Raw genomic sequence first — 19,290 nt, 5'->3', positions numbered from 1 at the left:
CTGAGCTGCAAAGTAGAATGGTCAAGACCGATTATACAGTGACTTTATACAGCCAGGTGTTGTGTTTAATGTTATCAATCATTTTCAGGTTGAGAATTAGTTTATTTTGTCTCCAAGACTTCTGATGTCTGCTAAATACTGCAAATGAACAAACTACTCAATAAACCCACATGCTTTACATTTTATCATTATATAAAAAGGTCACCTTATAAAAATAGTACACTGTATTTTTGTATTACTTAATAAAATGTATGATAGAAAAAAAAGATAAGAAATGATCTGGTTCGGCAATGTTTGCAGCCCACTCACCAAAACATGGGCTTAGCAATTACATTTTAGTGTAAGTTTCAAATATTTAAGTGTTTTTCCAGCAACTTGCTGGATTTATTTTGTAGCTTGCTAAGCAACCTGTTAAATGGATAGGTTGCTAAAAAAAGTCTCCTGCAGAATATAAAAGAGATAGAAAGTAATTTACTTCACTCACTGAATAATACAAACACCAATATCTATTTTCAGCAAGCATTTCAGATCCTGAAACTTTGGTCCTGGTAGGTTTTGCAGCACAATTATTTTGTTTTGCAAATACAAAACAAAAACAAGAGCAATGTGGGTGAAGATTGTGCTATATTGAGCAGTTTGCCCTTAAAGCAATCTAAGACACCATGCAACACATTCTGCAAATCATAAAGAAATTAAAACACATTTCATAGCTGAAGTTCTTTTTCTTCTGCTGCTGTTTGTGTATTTTTTTTTTTCTTACTGGGTTTGTATTTAATTTCATTTTTAGTGTTCTTTTTCTGTACATTCCAGTTTATATACATCTGCAGAATGTGAACAAATAATAACTTGTTTGGGCCACGCTTGGCTCCAAGTAAAACAGATCTCTTTCTAACCCATTCAAAGGGTGTGGACAAAAGTGACAGTTAGGACTTCAGTTATAAAACATCCCAACGAGAAAGATCTGTTTTTAAAACTTGATCCTGAAAAAAAAATGCTCCTCTAGTTACCACAGAATAGCACAAGGAAATCCACAGTCCAATTTAAAACAAGAAAAACATGATTGTATCTTTACAAACAAAACAAATGCACTGACCTTTAGCAAAACAGGATTTCTAATACAATTCTACCCGAGATACCTGAGACTCATTCATTCTTTTTATACACACACACACACACACACACTATAAAAGCACCATTGTAGAGATTCAAATTAAAGACAGTCTTCACACAAAGTGTTTTTAAAAAACAAAACACAAAGAAACATGGTTCAAAACAGCAGGTTACTGTATACAAAAGATATTAAACTTTTCATTGTTGTGGACAATCAATCACACTTTAAGATGCATATATGCAACTCAATGGGATAAAACCTGCAGGCAGCTTGCCTCTTAGACTGCACTGAGATTTTGCTCTGCCCAATTATATACTTTGAAAAATTAAAACCAAGGTGAAAAATTCCCCAGTATCCTTATCTTTAAGTACGAGACGATGTATTGCCTTTTCCACACATCACAGATTTCATAAGCTGTTAACTAAGGGTCATTAATTACAGGGAAGTTCCAGCTATAAATCCCATTCATAGTTAAAGCTGTAGATAAAAAAAAAAAAAAAGGGGGCATGTATCTATTTGTTGTATCTAATGCTTAAACTAAAAATAAAAAAACACTCTAAACCTGACAATTCATCGAAACATGTTATACAAGTTCAAATACATTATTAATGGCTAGAATGTAGGCATTGTGTATAGTAATATGCACTGTGCCATAAAATGTATGTGGATAGTGCCGTGGGTATTACCAATAGTTCAAGGACACAGTGAATTACTCTCCTCACCGCCGCTCTTAATTTGATATTTGAACATGCATGTACAGTATAAGGCCACTTTATATATTTAATACTCACGCAGTTGTCATTTTAGTGTTTTTCTGTAAATAGAGAAAGAAATATGCAGCACAGTACTACACCTAGAACACCAGTAAACTAACAGGGTTGATTTGTAAACACTGATCATAGTGTTTCATTCATTATTATTAGTTCATTTTTTTCCATTTTTTTTTTTTTACAATAAAATATAATACTTTTGTCTTACTTCTGTTGTATTTGTATTTGACTTCCTATGTACAGTGCAGGGAGTTGGTATTATGTACCACATCTAATAGAAAGGGTACTTTTCCTTTCAGAGCTTAGTGGGAGGAAGTAGTACCAATTCACATGTCTTCTATTATTATCCAGCATCTACTTACAATGAAATGAGTAAACCGCTACCTCTTATGTGTTCTATTGTGTTGAAAAGTTTGAGTGTTCTCCCCATATTGTCATTCTTTACATTCGGTAAGGCAGGTTGGCTACTCCCCAAAGGTTTTGGTTTCCTACACATCGGCAGGTACGTACCATTAAACACACAAAACAAAAAAAAAGTCCAGTATAAACGGGGGTCCTTGTGAAGGTACAGTAATTTAAGTTTGAAGGGATCAAATGTTTGCGCATCATTAAAAAAAAAAAAAAAAAGGTAAAAAGAGGCACTGAAAATTAAAGTTTTCTTCAGGCTTCTCCAGGATTGTCACATTGCCAAACACTGCTGTTACTCTGTATGAGGGGAAAAAGAAAAGACAGTAACAAGGGATTACTGCTTGATGCTGACAGCAGTATAAACTATTCCAAGATCGACGGCATCTGTAGTTTCCTGGCAAACAAATGCTACAGTAAAGGTCAACTTCCTGCAGCACCACTAGCTTGACAAACACACCTCAACGCATCATTAATTATATTAAACAGGCAAGAGGTGGAAATACACAGAACAGCTGGTAACAACACCTGTTTTAATGCACACATGCATTAGATATAAGAACTACACCAAAAACAATGTATTTTAAAGAATATGCAGAAAATCTGCAAGCCAGAAACTTACTGAACAAATAAAAAAAAAAGAGGTCACCGAGTAAGAATCATAAATATTTAGTTTATGTGCATTTCATGGTTTACTCTTTGTATCCCAGAAAGGAACACAATTTGGAATTCATGACATATTATCATTCAACAAAACACATCAACAAAACACTGAAAAAGCACTGTAGGTCAAGACATACAGACTTGGCATTATAAATAGTATTAAGGATATTATCCTCACTGTCATTAGGCTGAATTTGCATTTATATTTAAACACCAGATAACTTTATTATGATTGTATTTATAATGCTGCCTAACAAAAGCAACAGTAACACAATGTTTTATCATCTTATTCCTAGCTTTATGAAATGTAATCAAGTTAGTGTGAAATGATTACTGTATTTTTAAAATGTTTTGGTTGGAAACTTTCAGTAACACACAATACAAAAGTTTCAATGTCTCAACTGAAACTGTAGCAGGATAGCTTACTTATTCTCAAAGTGATTTTGTTTCAACAAGTTATTTACAGTTTTCAAAACATTTTAGATACGTGCAGAAATATTTAATTTGTAACAACACTGGGTTCATACTTGTGCAAAATCATAGACATTAATCCAGTAACATATATCCTAGTGTTAAAATAATTGTAAAAAATATTATGATTTTGCTATACATATTTGGGTCCAGTAGCAAAAAGAATTAATTCGATAAAATGATGGAGTTATAAGTCTTATATCACCAATGACCACTGTATACAGTGACCAAGAACATTTGTAGAACACATCTATAATATTACATACAGTCTACTTCACACCATAAGTACCTGTAGTCTATGAACAGCAGCTGGGCCCATCATCCTGAGAAACACCATGCATAGGAATGAGGCTTTCACACTGCTCGCTGTCTTCTGAAGTTCTGTGTAATACAGGACACCTCTTTAACTTATTAAAATAACTACTACAGATGCCCAAACCAACTCGAGTTCCTTCTAAGGTCCTAGAAAGGCCATCAAAACACAAAAACAACATTATTTTGATACGGTTGCATACAAATAACTTGTTTAGTTTGATTTTTTAAAGAGAGGTGTGTCTGCAAGCACATATTAGCACAGACCTTTCCCTGCTCTTTCAAAGTCAAACCCTTGTAATAAATGCATTACATTTCTAATACAGGGTTCACATTAGAAACACATTATCTTCCTGTTATTTGAAAAGCAGGCAGCCTATTTGTTCAAAAGTGGAAGGAAACCTAGATGGCCTACCTTCAGAACTAACTGGAAGCATCTAAGATCTCAGCAAACAGTTAATAGATGTGATTGGTTCATTCCTCAAATACTTTGCAAATAACATGGTGCAGAGTTTTGTGTTCAGGTTGCAAAATGATTCCTAAACTGACCAACTCCATTTGTGACATACAGTACATTCATATAGTAAAGGCCATATACTAAGCCTTGAACTTATTCAATGTGTGAGATGCCCAGTTGTTATATTACTAAGTGGCAGTGATACAGTTCAAAATACTCACCTGGCTATTTACCAATGCATTCTTTAATACACAGCATTCCTACCTTTGTATACGATGCTTCCGACAGATAAAAGCAAAAACCCTTCTCACACCCACCATCACTGGATCCCAGTTATTGTAGTGGCATAGAATGGTTACAATAAAGAAGGAAAGAAAAACAGGAACAGCACCTGCAAAAAACAGCCAAGAAAACCGCACCTGGAAAAGAAAAAAATACAAATAAAACTAATTTACACATTCAACTGCAGTAGATACTGGTACAATGCGACATTCTATAGAATGCAGAACAAAAATGACCTGGAGCTGCTGAATATATAGTGAATGCAAAACCGTTTTCTTATAATCCAAAGGACACAATTTATTCTCCAAAGCCGTCAGTGTATTTTACTCCATAAAGAATATAATAGCACACACGTACAGTCCATGTATCAAGCTGTTTCTATTGAGTCTTGTTTCTACACAGATGTTGTGTTCATGCCAACAACAGACCTAATATATCATTACACTTACCTTTTGCATGCACATATCAGCAATTATGGACAGAGGTATTGTAAGGCTCAATGCAAGTGTACCTATCAATGAAGAGGTGAGAAAGCAACCCCTAAGAAACAAAGAGAGAGAAAGAAATTATTGGACTTCCCAACAGCAAATAAAGCAGTACCAGGTACTGAATTAGAAATATTCAAAATGTCAGCCATCTACCTATATTTGTGTCATGTTAACATATTATCACCCAATCCAATGTTATAGTTATAAATACAGAAAAATGACAGACGCAGTACAATAACTGCAGTCAATGCAAAAAAGAGCATTATATTCAAAGACAAAGATAAGTCAAAGGCATTCATTTGTACTTTAATTGGTCTTTAAGAAGTGTATTCCCTGTGTTATTTTGGCACATGCCAGTAAAGCAACTAACTTCAGTAATAAAAGAACAAAGAGCATACCATAGCCAAAGAAACTCAGATAGTACAGTCCCAATAAGTCCATTAATGATGAGATACATCCACACAAGCTTACTGGGTAACTCAAAAGCCTCAAAACCAGTGTAATGAAGCAAGAAAAAGCCTGGCCATAGGAACAAAAGGTTAAACAAGCCGACAAACCCTAAAAGTGGGGAGAACGAAAACTAAATTAGTCGCACAAAAAGAAGTATAGCAATTTCTCAAACTATTTCCTAATGTTCATAGTATAATACTTCTTAACTAAAAATATTACACAATTTCACACAGTAATTATCTGTAAAAACATATGGCCAAGATGCCCCCCCCCATGCTAGATGAATCATTTCAGTAAGCACTGTATTCTGTACTGTATGTTATTAGCCTTGCTGATCTGACAATAAACAAGACACCCTGAAAGATTAAAATAATAAATGGCATCTGTTGCAATAGTAATACATTACTAATAAAAAAAAAACTTTGGGGGAAATAAAATATAGAAAATGTGATTACAGTGCTACTAGAAACTAAAACAGGAAAATGAAACATAGAACCAGGCAGCAATTTACTGGAGGCTAAAAGGGGCATTATTGGTGCCACACCAGTCACAGCCTCTGAAAACCAAGGACTACTACAACATGTGTCATTAAAGAACAGCAACAGGCCCTGAAGACCTTCACTGATCAGCCTACACAAGGTCAGAAACTACTGGGAGCAGAAAACTGCAGAGGACTGTAACACCAGAAAGGCAGTGATCAATAAGCACAATAACCGAAACACTGAAGGTAGCAAGTGAACTGTATTGAGTTTACTGTAAAACTAAAAAGGAAATTATGATACTGAATGATCAGTTCTTCAGCAAACCATTTAAGGTGTCACTCTTTTTAAACAGAGTCTATCTTATTTTTTTCTTGGTGCTAGTTAGTAGTTTTCTCTGTAGCTACAGCTATCCAAATAATAACAACTAATATTTACCTTAGAAACCACGCACCTTTACCAAACTGGCAAATGTGTATTGTTGACAACGTGCTTAACTTACCAAAGAACATGGGTATATCAAGTTTGTCCTCACGATCCACTTTTCTTTTAATCATGACTATGTATACAGCATATAACACTGCTCCCATTAATGACCAGAGAGATCCTTAAGAAAAGAATAAAAGGTAAGCAGAAGAAGAAATTACAACAAAAAGAAGAAACTGACTGTAAAATTAAAAAGTTCAGGTTCAGGTACGAGAACATTTGGTTAAAAAATGAATGCATCTGCTGATACAATCCAGGCTACCATACAGCCAGTATCTAAAATACTACTTCTTAGTCAGAAGCCAACAGCTAAAAGGACAGAAGTTAATTTATGTTTTAGTAAATTTCTTCCTGTATGAGGCTACGCTCTCTCCTCATATGTGAAAAAAATAGCTTTGTTTGCATAACCATGCTTTTGATTACTTTGTGAGCTCAGATTTGAACCTGGGTGATACTGGGGTGACATCAGGAATATAAATCACATTAGTTTGTAGTAAGCTATGCTGCAGCTCCCTGCGCATGTGGTGATACTGGAATGCAGTTCTGATAAGTAATCCATGTGTATTTGATCTGCCACATTCACTCTCTCCCTACCTTCTGGTGATTTGCATCACGCTACATTAACTTTATATATTGTTACTGTTATCATTTACTGCCGTTTGACATCAGACTTTTGGATTGTACAAATAAACCACCACTGCACCTGGATTATCGTTGTCTGTTGTTTATTGATCACCAAAGCATTCCTGCACCTGCACACTGTTAACCGCTTTGCCACAAGACATAAACTGGCCCAAAGTTCATATTTAAGAAAATAAATAAAATACCTATAATGTCTTTCCCATCAGTATTATCAGAACCCGACAAACTTACAAGAACGACTCCTCCGATGCTGCAAAGAAAATGTAGAATAAAAAATCTTTAAAATTTGAAAAAGAAACCCCACACAAACTTATATTTGTAAGAGTAAATTATCTTTTGTAAGAATAGTATTATCAGTATAATGTATTTTATAATGATCAGCCTTCATGACACAGAACACTGTAATAAATCTGAGAATATACATGCATACATACTTAAAACATTTGCAGTGGCCGCAAAAGGGTAATGTACAGGCCTAACCTCTACAGGGCCTGAAAATAAGACTGTGCCAAAAACCTACCAGAGCATGGTTTATGAGGCTGCTGTTGGACCAAATCATGTGTGTATTCTTGTATGTGTTTTGTAATCAAAGTTACTACTATTAAGCCAACAATCCATAACTATTAGAATGTGCTTGCAATACTCACTCCTTTTGTATTGCTATACAATGTCACTTAGCCACTCCGTGCTGCTACTGTGGCTCAAGAAGGGCTTCCAATATCAAGGTAAAATTAAAAACAGCAGAATGCAACATTTTCAAAGGTAAACTCCTGTTATTTCCACAGCAACAGCAACCAGTGGACAAGTTAATCAATCACCCTGTAACACTACTTTTAGTCTCTTCACTCACCTTAAAGCCACTGCTAAAAGCTTGGACAGAGTAAACCTGTCTCCACTGTTACTGGGAAACACTGCTGCCAGGATTAAAGTGAATAGCCCTATGGCCAAAAAAAAAAAAAAAGTAAATTATAATGTAGGTAGGTCTAATGCTACATGGTTTTTTTTTGTAATGAGGGGAATGGGCCGGCCTTATTACAGTTCGAAAGACTTGTTAATCTTGTTAATCTAATGAATTGTTATAAAACATGGTCCATAGTAAAGGGCTGCAATAATAAAAGTTAGTCTGTGACGGGTAAATGTAGATTTCATTACAGGTAATTCAACATTCAAATCAAACATGCTTTTTTTGTCACCCGAGCCTTACCAGAAGTTGAGGACAAGATGTTCACGATGGCTACCTGCGTGTCTGACAGTGCCTCTTGATAGGAGAAATTAGCTAAAAACCACTGAAAACAAACAAACAAACAAACATGCAGTTATATTTCCATGTGGAAAAAAATTTAATTCATCATACAGCTTGAACTGTCTAAAACATTTATCTTTTAAATGTGTGTGATAATTGTTATTGTGGTACCTCACTGTGGAAAAAGTAATTGATCAAATTCACATAAAAACTGCTTCAATACTTTTACATTTACTTAATAGTTTTGTAGTTAAGCAATAATACACTTACCACAAAACAAAAGAAGAAGCTGATTTTTGCCACCTGTGTTACTGGTAGTTTGCTAACAGTTTTTAATACTGACTCATGGTCCTCATGGTCTTTTGCTGCTGGGTAGGACATGCGAGAAAGTTTAGCTTCCAGTGCATGGGTGGATGGAAGCTGACGTACTTCCATGATGTTGCTGAATCGAACACGAGGCTTTTTAGGAGCTGTAACACAAAACATTTAAACCAAAGTTTGTGTCAGACCAAAGGCCTGGTGGAATCTAAAAATAGTATAGCATACACACATATTTATTGTTGAGGGGACTGAAAAAAAAAAAAAAAACAGTAGTGAGGCTTTGCATAGGTTAAGTGGCTCATATTATGAGAAAAGCTTCTTATTTCAACTTTTAGGCAAAAAGAGCTCAACATCTCCACCTGGTGTTGAGCTAAATTATTGGTTCTGTTTCAAAAAGGCAGCACTTAACAGAAAAGCATGTAAGTATGTTGACATCAAAGATGTTTTAGGCACTTAAACTAGATTTTGCTAAAAAAAATAACAATTTGCCATTTCTGTGGAGTGCTTTGCTCCAAATCCAAACTACATTTTTTATGACGACATACTGTACAGGGAATGGCAGAGTAAAAAACAGAAGTATGCATTGTTAAAACAGATTCCTTTAAAAAATATCTAGACCACATTTGAATAGTAATCAGATGCTGAGCAGCTAGGGAAAGTGAAGCAGAACAGAGAAACTGTTCCCAGTTAACACTTACATTCTTCACATTCACCGCTGGCATCGCCAACCTTTTCTGAAGAAACATCCTGGAACTTCACAGGAACATAAAGTGGTTCACTCTGTAATACAAAATGTGCACAGTCCGAACTCGAGATCCTCCAGTATGAAAAAGTATGATGTTGACCGTTTAAACAAGGATGTGGTCTTGCTCTTATTCTTTGTTTGAAAACTTGACAAAACTGTATTCTTACCATAAGAATGGACAGATATATTTATAGCCTTCCTATGGGCCCCCAGCAAAGACGGCCACTCAGTATTCAAAATTCAAATTCAAAAAAGCTTTATTGTCCATTAGAGCATAACATGGAAATGTGTCTTCAGCTTATACCATGGCTCGATACAAAAGAAACAAACAACAATGTACACACAGCATCAATAAATAACAATCAATTATAAAACAATAATAAACAGCACAGCAGCAGCTCATTGCTGAACAGCAACATACCATACCCACATACAAGCACACACCTACATACATGCACACACAACGTGTACACACCTACACACATGCACACACAAAGTGTGCACACACTTCTCAGGGCTTCCACCTCTTTTCCCCATTAAGGATTGAAATTGCAGATGGAATTATTTTTTTGTAACAGTTTTTCCGTGCAAGAGGAACTTTGAATTGTTGACCTGACGGCAGTAATTGAAATGAAGAATTGAGAGGATGTGTACTATCATTAAAAATGTGTATGAAAATCCTTTTAACTGCTTGATGGTACAGGTCTGATAATTGTATCTGTTTGGTACCAATTATTTTACTTGCCTGGTTGACAACTCTTGCCAGTTTTGTTTTATTTTTTAGTGAGAGATTGCCATACCATGATACTATATTAAAAGTAAAAATGCTCTCAAAGGGAGATCTATAAACAGACACTGAAATTTCCCTGTCAACATCAAAACTTCTTAGTTTTCTGCAAAGAAAAGGTTGCTGTTGTGCCTTCTTATATATGTAATCAGCATTTCCAGAAAACATAAGGTTTTGGTCTAGCACAGTACCAAGATATTTAAAGCTTGAAGCTTGTTCCACCTCTTGTCCCTTTATCCTAAGTGGCTTAAAGAGGGGATGTGGTGAGCCTAATGCTTGCCTCCCTCCACACATTTCTTTTGTTTTCTGAACATTTAGTTCTAGAAAGATTTCAGCAAACCAAGAAGTCAAAGTGTTAACATATTGAAAATACTGAGATGGTGAAAATTCATCTTTGAGACATGCCACTAATGCCATATCATCCACATATTTGATCAAAGTACAATCATATCACCCTGTACTCCAGGCAATGGTGCCTTTACTGGAGTTTTGAATTTAATGAGATAGACAAACTTTTCTGCATATTTCCAGCTACCCATAAACTGAAACCAATTGGCTCAGAGAACTAAAACTGCGCCTGTCTGCATGATACAGAAAAGCTATTGTTTTATGTCACCTGACTTCTCAGACAGTCTCTAGACTGAAAGCCTGTGGACATGTATAATGTACACAATCTACAATACTTACCAGGGAGTTGTTAAAACTGTTATCTGTAGTGCATGCTGTGAAGTAGCCCTCTGCATCTGCAAACTGCAACAAATTCAACACATTCTCAGTTGTTGAATGGAATATTCCATTCACATCTTAAAGGCTATAATGACAAGGTTTAAATTATTTTAGGATTACATCCCTTGATATTACATTTATATAATCACATTACACCAAAAAATACAATTTAATATCTATTCATTTTAAGCACTGCCAGTCACAGTTAGAAATTAAATAAACACATTTTTAATTTGAGTGCATTAACAAATAAATATGAAAACCACAGCCAACAGTGTTTTATCATTTGTTTGTTAGCTAATGAAACATGAACAGCTGTATGCTACAGTTAATTGGAATACTTAAAAAAAAATCTTCACAGTGGTCTTAGAAAAATCTTCACAGTGGTCTTAGAAAACAATCAATTTATTATTTAGAAGGCTATTTTGTCTACACATCATCAATAGGCACTGTTGAAATAAACACATCACAAGGAACAAGAAAGAAAAAGCAGACAATCAGTCCCATTACAATTCAAATGAATGCAGAAAATATATTTATGTATATGTGTGTCTGTTATTGATGGTGGGATGTTTGTTTGAAAGCTTTTGAGACTTAGAAACTTATTAACTGCTTGACTGTTGTCGACATTTGTCAAACATCATGTGCATTGATGCACGCTATATTCCATGAATCAGTGTACACCTTCACCAAACAGCAAACACCTTTCCAGTTTAAAGCCATTCATCAAAAATAATACTTACAAGTGCAGCATGTCTCCCTCGAAATCCTCTTGTGCACTGCTGCCTCCAGGGCTTCCACACAAGAAATCCAACCAAGTAGAGGATAAACATGGACGTCTTCGCAAAAGTACTGAAGAAAGGTTTATTATAGTCTTGACGCTTGAAAATGTACTGAAAAAAAACACACACACACACATCCGTAAACTTCTTCAATTAGAAAAAGAAATGATGAAAGCAGGCATACAGGAACTACTTGGAGGTAACTCAAAACCCATGGAAACTGACGATACAAAAACGAAGAGGTACCATCAAAAACACTTTTCTCTACCCGACCTCAATGCAGAATATCCAATGTAGGTCAAAAGCATTGACGCACCTTGACACTAACTTATGGGTCATTCATATGAAATCAATAAAAAGAACACCCATTTTTCACTTGACCGCCTCTGAGTTTGATAAACTTTTTGCACATATTATTGTCTTTGGAAGAAATGGACCAGGGGTCATAAATGGAGATTAGATAAAGGGGCATTCAGAACAGAAAATAGGAGGCACTTTTTTACACAGAGAATTGTGAGGGTCTGGAACCAACTCCCCAGTAATGTTGTTGAAGCTGACACCCTGGGATCCTTCAAGAAGCTGCTTGATGAGATTCTGGGATCAATAAGCTACTAACAACCAAACGAGCAAGATGGGCTGAATGGCCTCCTCTCGTTTGTAAACTTTCTTATGTTCTTATGTTCTTATGTTCTAAATGGTTACACTGTGAATTGTAGGCCTGAGTGACCTCCCATTCATGAGATACAGGTCATCAAAGCTTGACCTGATTTGGACACCCACCCTGCCTTTATATGGTCACAACTTCCTCCATAATTGACATAGAAAGTGGGTGTTGGTGTTGTGTCTGTCCATTATATCAAAATTGATGTGTATTATTATTATTATTACTATTTGTATTATTACTATTATTATTATTATTATTATTATTATTATTATTAATTTCTTAGCAGACGCCCTTATCCAGGGTGACTCACAATTGTTACAAGATATCACATTATTTTTACATACAATTACCCATTTATACAGTTGGGTTTTTACTGGAGCAATCTAGGTAAAGTACCTTGCTCAAGGGTACAGCAGCAGTGTCACCCATCTGGGATTGAACTCACGACACTCCGGTCAAGAGTCCAGAGGCCTAACCACTACTCCACACTGCTGCCCAAGATAAAGTTGTTTTGACTTCACCCTGGTCAAAACGCGTAACCATGGATTTTTGTCAGTTTTTGATAGATTGTAGCCTAGACCCTTACCTACGTTTCCTGCAAGTTTCATTTTGTGCCTGCCATTGGTTGAGGCACAGCACAGAGTTGAACGCAGAGTGTCAGGTGAATCTTCTAAATGAAGTATCAATCAACTTTTTATCTTACACTTCACAGAACCTTCCATAGAATAAGAAGATTCAAGAGCTTTAAAACGACACCAAAACTACCTTTTTGTGTCAATAATGGAGGAAGTTATGACCATGGAAAGGTTGGGTGGGGGGGTCCAAAATGGGTCAGTTTTGATGAGCTGTACATATATATTAAATCTCACATATCACTGTCGCGTAACTTCTGGTGAGGCGGTAAATAAGTACAAGGTATTTTTGTCATTTCTAGCGAATACGAAGCTCTGATTTTTGTATCCAAATACATAAATATATATTAATTTGAATATTTGGATATTTGTCCCAGCACTAAAAGAGATAGATTGGTAAAGTGCAGCTTTTTGTTTTCTACATGCACTTGAAATAGAAGAATAACACAAAAAATATCAAGTATCTTTGATAACGAAATATTTAACTCTGAAAATGTCATTTTAAGCTACTTTCTCTTTAAACAACAAATAAGTGAAGGTGTCACAACTATAAATTGACGCTAGCACGCCTTCCTCTGCTGCTCCGAGCGGCTCTGGTGCACCTTGGTTTCATAAGGAGCTCCAGTGGCGTACTGAACTAAGCTGCACTTAATGCTAATGTACACAAATGATATACAAATGATATGAATTTAAAAATACATGTATTGTGATTTGGCTAAACATGCTTTACATTTTAATTAATGTATTTATTTATTTATTTATACCCGTATACGTATTACTAAAATAAATACATTAATTAATTAAATAAATAAACCACGCAAATCAATCCTCATTTGCATAAATATTAACGTGAATGCAGACTTCTGTTAGTTTCATCTAAGCAATTTATTTTGTTCCACATTCAGGCAAATCTAAACAGAAATAAAACAACAATACAATGACTATTTCAGTAATTGTCAGTGACAGGCTTTTAAACTAATGGGGATGCTGTGATTCGTGTTCTTGTAACTCAACTTAATAGAAATGCAGCTGTAACAAAATGTATCGTAGCCCAACTCCCAGCAGCAGCATAGAGCTCTATTTTTTAACTGACCGAAAATCGTGCTTCTACCTGGGGAATCTGCTCGCTGAGCTGTCCTTAGCACTACGGCTTCTGAAAATGGAGATAGCCCCGGTGACTAGATTGTAGTGAGGCGGATAGATCATGGTCTTCTTAAGGGTAAAAACAGTCCCTAGACTGAAAACCTTTTAAATTCAGATATTATATTATTATTAATATTATTATTATTATTATTATTATTATTATTATTATTTACAACAAAGGAGACATAAATGATGGTTAAATGTCATTAAAACTTTTACCTGTATTTGTTAGACACGATCAAACTGCGCTGTGTAGGCCTACTGTTCTGGTTTTTTTTTTTTTTATAAGAACCAGATGTCATCATTTGTCTACGATGTAACTATTTAAGACAACTTTGGAATAAGTGCGATACGCTTTCGGTTCGCCAGTATGAAACCAATTGGTTCATTGAATTTAATGAAGTGTGGCTCTAACGCATACTTAATTTCAATTGAAACTGGCCTAACTATATATAGCGACAGTATATAACATCACTTTAATGGCAAGTACAATAAGCTACACTAACGTTTTCTCTTGGGAACCGGGATTGTTTCCTATAGGATATCCTTACTTAAAGCTATCAAACTTGCACTTTAAATGTATTCAAATGTGTGCCAACATGTTGCTACTGTAGCTCTGAATTATTATATTCTTATTAGTATTCTTGCTTAATATTTTCTGAGCTAAGGCACAAAGTCTGCCCCACCACATTTACTGCATTAATTACAGCTTGTTACTAAGGTTACAGTCGCCACGTGTGTCTATGCATTTGGCATCCTCGTGATCGTTTGTAGCCCTAATTATGAATTTCTCTGTGATCCAACATACAGAAGGGAGAACATACCGACGTGAGCTCTGATGAAGCAACCCAAATGACATCAACGAGCAGGAGCATGACGATTCCCAGAGCCATGCGTCTGCGCTGAGCTGAGGAGCTGCTCTGAGAGCTCACCCGATTCATGATAAACACCCACACCATTAGTCATCTGCAACACAGGAGATGAGGACTTACAACCACTTACTGTACATTCATTATTCTTTAATAATGAGGTGAAGTCTCAAATGCATTATTCTTCTGCTATCAAAAAAGTACTGGATACATGGGGTTTTATTGCGTAATTATTACACACAGTTTTAAGAACACTATAAGACAAATACATATATATTAATGAAAACTATTAATGAAGGAAACTCTGTAAACATCCAACAGCATACAATTATTAATACAGTAAACTGTCTGCTCTTGATTCAGGTACATAATGATCCGTTACTTTCTCATGAATACTGTCTCTTTCAAAAGATTTCCAAGAAAAGTGAGCTACAACTTAAAAAAATCAATTACTGGTATAGAATTCAGATTAGATCTTTAAATTAAATTATTAACTTTAGCTGTGAAAAATGCATTTACAATGAGAAATGTGGACAGTAATATTTGTCACATCTTTTGCATTCAACCAAATTCCATAAACTATATGCAAGTGAACTAGGCGTCAAATCAGTTTGACCACAATGTTGCTTTGTCATCTCTGGACACCCCTTTAAAAAAGACAACAGGGAACGCTGAAAGCTGTATTGGACAATACAAAAACTCATTTTCAACAATAGAATACAGAGTGCAACGATGGCATTTTGCCACATAATACTAATTTTACAACTGACTGATTGGCTAAAAGAGTTAAAATGATTCCCAAACGCTGTGTACTGATTTTTTGCTTTACCGTTAGTTAACAAGGAGTTTACTACAGAAGCAGATTGGTTTCTGTCTGAGGTCTGGAAGACTAGACCAATTCTAACATTTACCCAACACAATTAAACAACTTTTCTGTGGCTGATTACCTGATCTTTCATGATCACCCTGATGGCATTTCTCATTTTTACACACTGCCAGCAGAACTAATGCTTAAGGGAAGATGCTTGGCAATGCAGTAAATAACCTACAAGTACATTATATTAATATAAAAGCAGATATGGAATTCTAATGCTAGAACTTAACACTTGTAAATGCCATCTTCTAGAACCTTCCTGAATTTGCATACATATAGCTGGTAACTGAAGGTACATGAAAATATAAATTCAGTTGAGGACTGTTCAAAGTATAATAGTGACAATTACAAATGTTTAAAAAAGCATCAATACATTGCCAACATACCTGATTTGTATTTTGATGAATCGTTCAGTTTTGTACTCCCTTAGTATTAACCGTAAGGGAACCTAAAGAAAATGCATTTGGGATTTTTATATACACAGGGAGATTAGAAAGTAAGTTTACCACATCAATGATATGATGTGTTGATGTGGTAAACTTCTTTTCTAATCACACACATTCACCTGTGTATATATATGTATAAAACATGTAGCAATCAGGAAAGTAGACATGCAGGTCCACCTGCAAAAAGTAAATAGAATACATACCATTTAAAATGATACAAGATACACCATAATTCAATTTAATCAACATTAAAAAACATTAAACTAGAAATACTGTACAAAATATATATTTGTTTAAATGTCATTGTTAAAACCAAGTCCTCTTGATAGAATTTACTGTAAAAGGTTCTAAAAGATAGTGGGTTGTTCATACCATCTTTTATTTTCAAAATTATCCACAACTTAAATGTCACTGTGAAAATAAGCTCATACAAAACAAGCTGTGAAATTCTCAAAAGAGCTTACACAAATCCTTGTAAACCAGACCTGCAGGTAGATAGCATGTACCTCAAACAGCTGCTCAGATTCTGACCTCTAATACTGTGCAACCAGGTGGTCTAAAAAAGCCTTTGTTCTTTTCCGACATACAGTTCATAGTGCTACACAGGGCAGTGCATTTCCTGGGTTCTTTTAACATTACATGTTATCTGAACTTCCTGCAGTTTGCACATTTGTTTTCTACAGGCCAGTAGAACAGCTTGTTTTAGAGAGTTATTCAAAGTGCAGGATTGTCAATCAGCACTAGCCACGCCCTTCAGGTGCAGGAGGAAATCAGCTGAACTGCAGGACTGTTCTTTATAAACGTGTTGGAAATCCAAGTTGTGCCTTGTTTTATGTAGGAATATATTACTAAGTGCAAAGTGTTATTAGATAGAACAAAAAAAAAGAGATAATTTCTTACCGTGAAGACTTTAGGTAAATCACCTTTTGTTCAGAGCCAGCAAGCTGTAAGAATGTGAGCAAGCAAGATTCCACCATAAAGGAAAGTCTTCATTACAGTGGGCTATTCTGAAAAACAAACAAACAAAAAAAAAATACTTACAATTCTTTGCCAATGGTTTTGACAAGAAGTCTCTCTCAGGGTCTTCAATAACTTAGATATTTAGAAATCATGTAGCATCCCCTGGCACATCCTTGCCACAAGACATCTAGTGCTGTGCACTGTCCCTGGTCATAATAAAAGTTTACCTTTGTTGTTCATTGCCAGGGCTTACAATGAAGGTACTTTTCTCCAGTAGTTTATAAACAGAACATAATTTAGTTACAATGTTGTTTATTAGATATCTGAATACAATTTTAAATTATGTCTGATCATTAACTTAAACAAACACTTTAAAACAAAATGTGGAATGCAACAGCTTAACTTAACACTAATAAAGCACACAACAAATTAAAATGTTTGAAGCACTCCATCTCCTCGGTCTAAAAGTAGGCCAGCAAAACAAAACCAGCTTAAGGAAACCCATGACGTTGTTGTTTTGCACTCACCTCTAACAATAGCCTAAATGTTTAATGCAGCATTTGATACCCAACCTAAGCAGCAAACATGCGAGTAGACAGCCATCCACATACAGTAAGCAGTATTTGATTCCTAATTATAGGATTATACAATCAGAGTGCCTAAAGATACAGTATCTCCCAATTTGAAAAGTGCAGTCTGTGAATTCAGCAATTATCTCGGGTTATTTGAAGGTATTTAGGCCCATATCTATCACTGACCTTACTGATAAAGAAAGGAGGAAATAAAAGAAATCTGGGATTACTGATGTTCGCTTGGTTCAGTTGGTAGTGAATGTACTGTTGCCTGCAGTACATCAATTAAACAACTTTGGAAGATGTGTTTACATAGGCAGTTTACCTAGGCTATACAGCAGAAAAGCCCTGGGAATAAGTGTGTGCTTTCAAAAGAATATGCTGCTAGCCTCAATGATTGACAGCACAATACACTGTCATAAATGTATAGGCTTTTGGTACAGCATGGAAAGAAAATTAATGATTCCTGCCACAGCCTTTTACTGTGGTATTTTACTCCAAGGAAAAGAAACATGCAGTGAATCTGGAAACTATTTTACTATGAGGAATGTAAGTTACAGTCGGGCCACACAAGCATACATTTGCTAAAGCTGGTGGAATGATGGGAAACCGAGAAAGCAATAATTTAGACCATTAACATATAAACATGGATGTAAGGCACACGATACAGACTGATACATGGTGTGGACTGCCACAATGTTTATTACAACCGAGCAGTCGTAAAGCTATACAGATTAAAGGTCTTCTGTTACTAGTCTTTTGTAGGATGTTAATAGCATAAACTGACGAATATGCTCGTGCAAAAGTTGTTTATAATAAATAACACTGCATCGACAGACTGAATGTTTTAAAATGCAATTTGCTGTGGTGCTATCTTGATAATAATTAATGTTACCCTCGGTGCTTGGGAAATGCCTTTACAAAACTGTTATTTTGTGGTACTGAAAATGATGCATATTAAATTATATGTGTAGTATTATTACCCTACACATTTCGACCGGATCTGTCTGCTAAACTTGTCTGACGTGAAAACACTTCTAAAATCCGGAGACCTTGCTAAACATTATTATGTGAAGTAATATTACATCAGACATTCTAGAAAAGTGTTCCACGCCGCTTTATAATATGCATTTACTGTACCTGTATTTTTAAAGGACACAGTTCCAATCCAAGCTTGTAAACATTGCCTCCCACCAACCTCTTCTCGTGCCTTCCTGCTCACCTGACTCTAGCGTACGCAGTAAGCAACTGCGTGGGATTTGGGGAAATGTAGTCCTTACTCAACGTTGCTCTCGACGCTAGACGTTCACCTCGGCGAAACAAAACTACATCTCCCAAGAAGGAATTCAAAGTAATCAAACGACTAAAAATGGCAGACAAATTCTGATAGCTTGGATTCAAAGTCAAAAGCAAAAAATAAATAAAATATAAAATAAAAACAATTCTCAATACAGATATAGACATAGTAATACCTTTAGGGCCTGCGGAGGTGAATGGTATGGCTAAAGAA

The 19,290-nt window shown here is 35.5% G+C and overlaps 1 protein-coding gene across 3 annotated transcripts; it reads right to left on the bottom strand.

Moving 5' to 3' along the window:
- Positions 1 to 1,166: 1,166 nt before the first annotated feature.
- Positions 1,167 to 19,075, bottom strand: LOC117426787 (solute carrier family 35 member F5-like). Of its 3 annotated transcripts, none has more exons than XM_034044764.3 (17): positions 18,921 to 19,075; positions 17,149 to 17,255; positions 16,189 to 16,425; positions 14,884 to 15,025; positions 11,582 to 11,731; positions 10,800 to 10,862; positions 9,279 to 9,360; positions 8,530 to 8,729; positions 8,221 to 8,302; positions 7,867 to 7,954; positions 7,202 to 7,266; positions 6,391 to 6,495; positions 5,358 to 5,517; positions 4,921 to 5,011; positions 4,454 to 4,608; positions 3,710 to 3,882; positions 1,167 to 2,586 (listed from the first exon to the last, which is right to left on the bottom strand). In XM_034044764.3, exons 4-16 carry the CDS (start codon positions 15,016 to 15,018, stop codon positions 3,717 to 3,719), a joined length of 1,542 nt encoding a protein of 513 aa, XP_033900655.1. In that variant the 5' UTR covers positions 15,019 to 15,025; positions 16,189 to 16,425; positions 17,149 to 17,255; positions 18,921 to 19,075; the 3' UTR covers positions 1,167 to 2,586; positions 3,710 to 3,716. The 3 variants fall into 3 exon arrangements, with proteins under 3 accessions (XP_033900655.1, XP_033900654.1, XP_033900656.1); XM_034044763.3 differs by having other exon boundaries at positions 16,189 to 16,250; XM_034044765.3 differs by having other exon boundaries at positions 3,710 to 3,801; positions 16,189 to 16,250; positions 18,921 to 19,071.
- Between the last annotated feature and the right edge of the window lie 215 nt (positions 19,076 to 19,290).

The sequence above is a fragment of the Acipenser ruthenus genome, chromosome 11 (assembly GCF_902713425.1).
Source record: "Acipenser ruthenus chromosome 11, fAciRut3.2 maternal haplotype, whole genome shotgun sequence".
Classification (NCBI taxonomy): Eukaryota; Metazoa; Chordata; class Actinopteri; order Acipenseriformes; family Acipenseridae; genus Acipenser; species Acipenser ruthenus.
The sequence above is the reverse complement of the archived record's forward strand: the minus strand, read 5'-3'. Positions and strand labels throughout refer to the sequence as shown.

Excerpts from the sequence above, each read along its gene's own strand:
- LOC117426787 (XM_034044764.3), bottom strand. The coding sequence starts at position 15,018 with ATGGTGTGGGTGTTTATCATGAATCGGGTGAGCTCTCAGAGCAGCTCC. Across the intron at positions 7,267-7,866 it reads CTTTTAGCAGTGGCTTTAAG|CATCGGAGGAGTCGTTCTTG; the intron begins GTGAGTGAAGAG and ends TTTTCTTTGCAG. Across the intron at positions 4,609-4,920 it reads CTGATATGTGCATGCAAAAG|GTGCGGTTTTCTTGGCTGTT; the intron begins GTAAGTGTAATG and ends TTTCTTTTCCAG.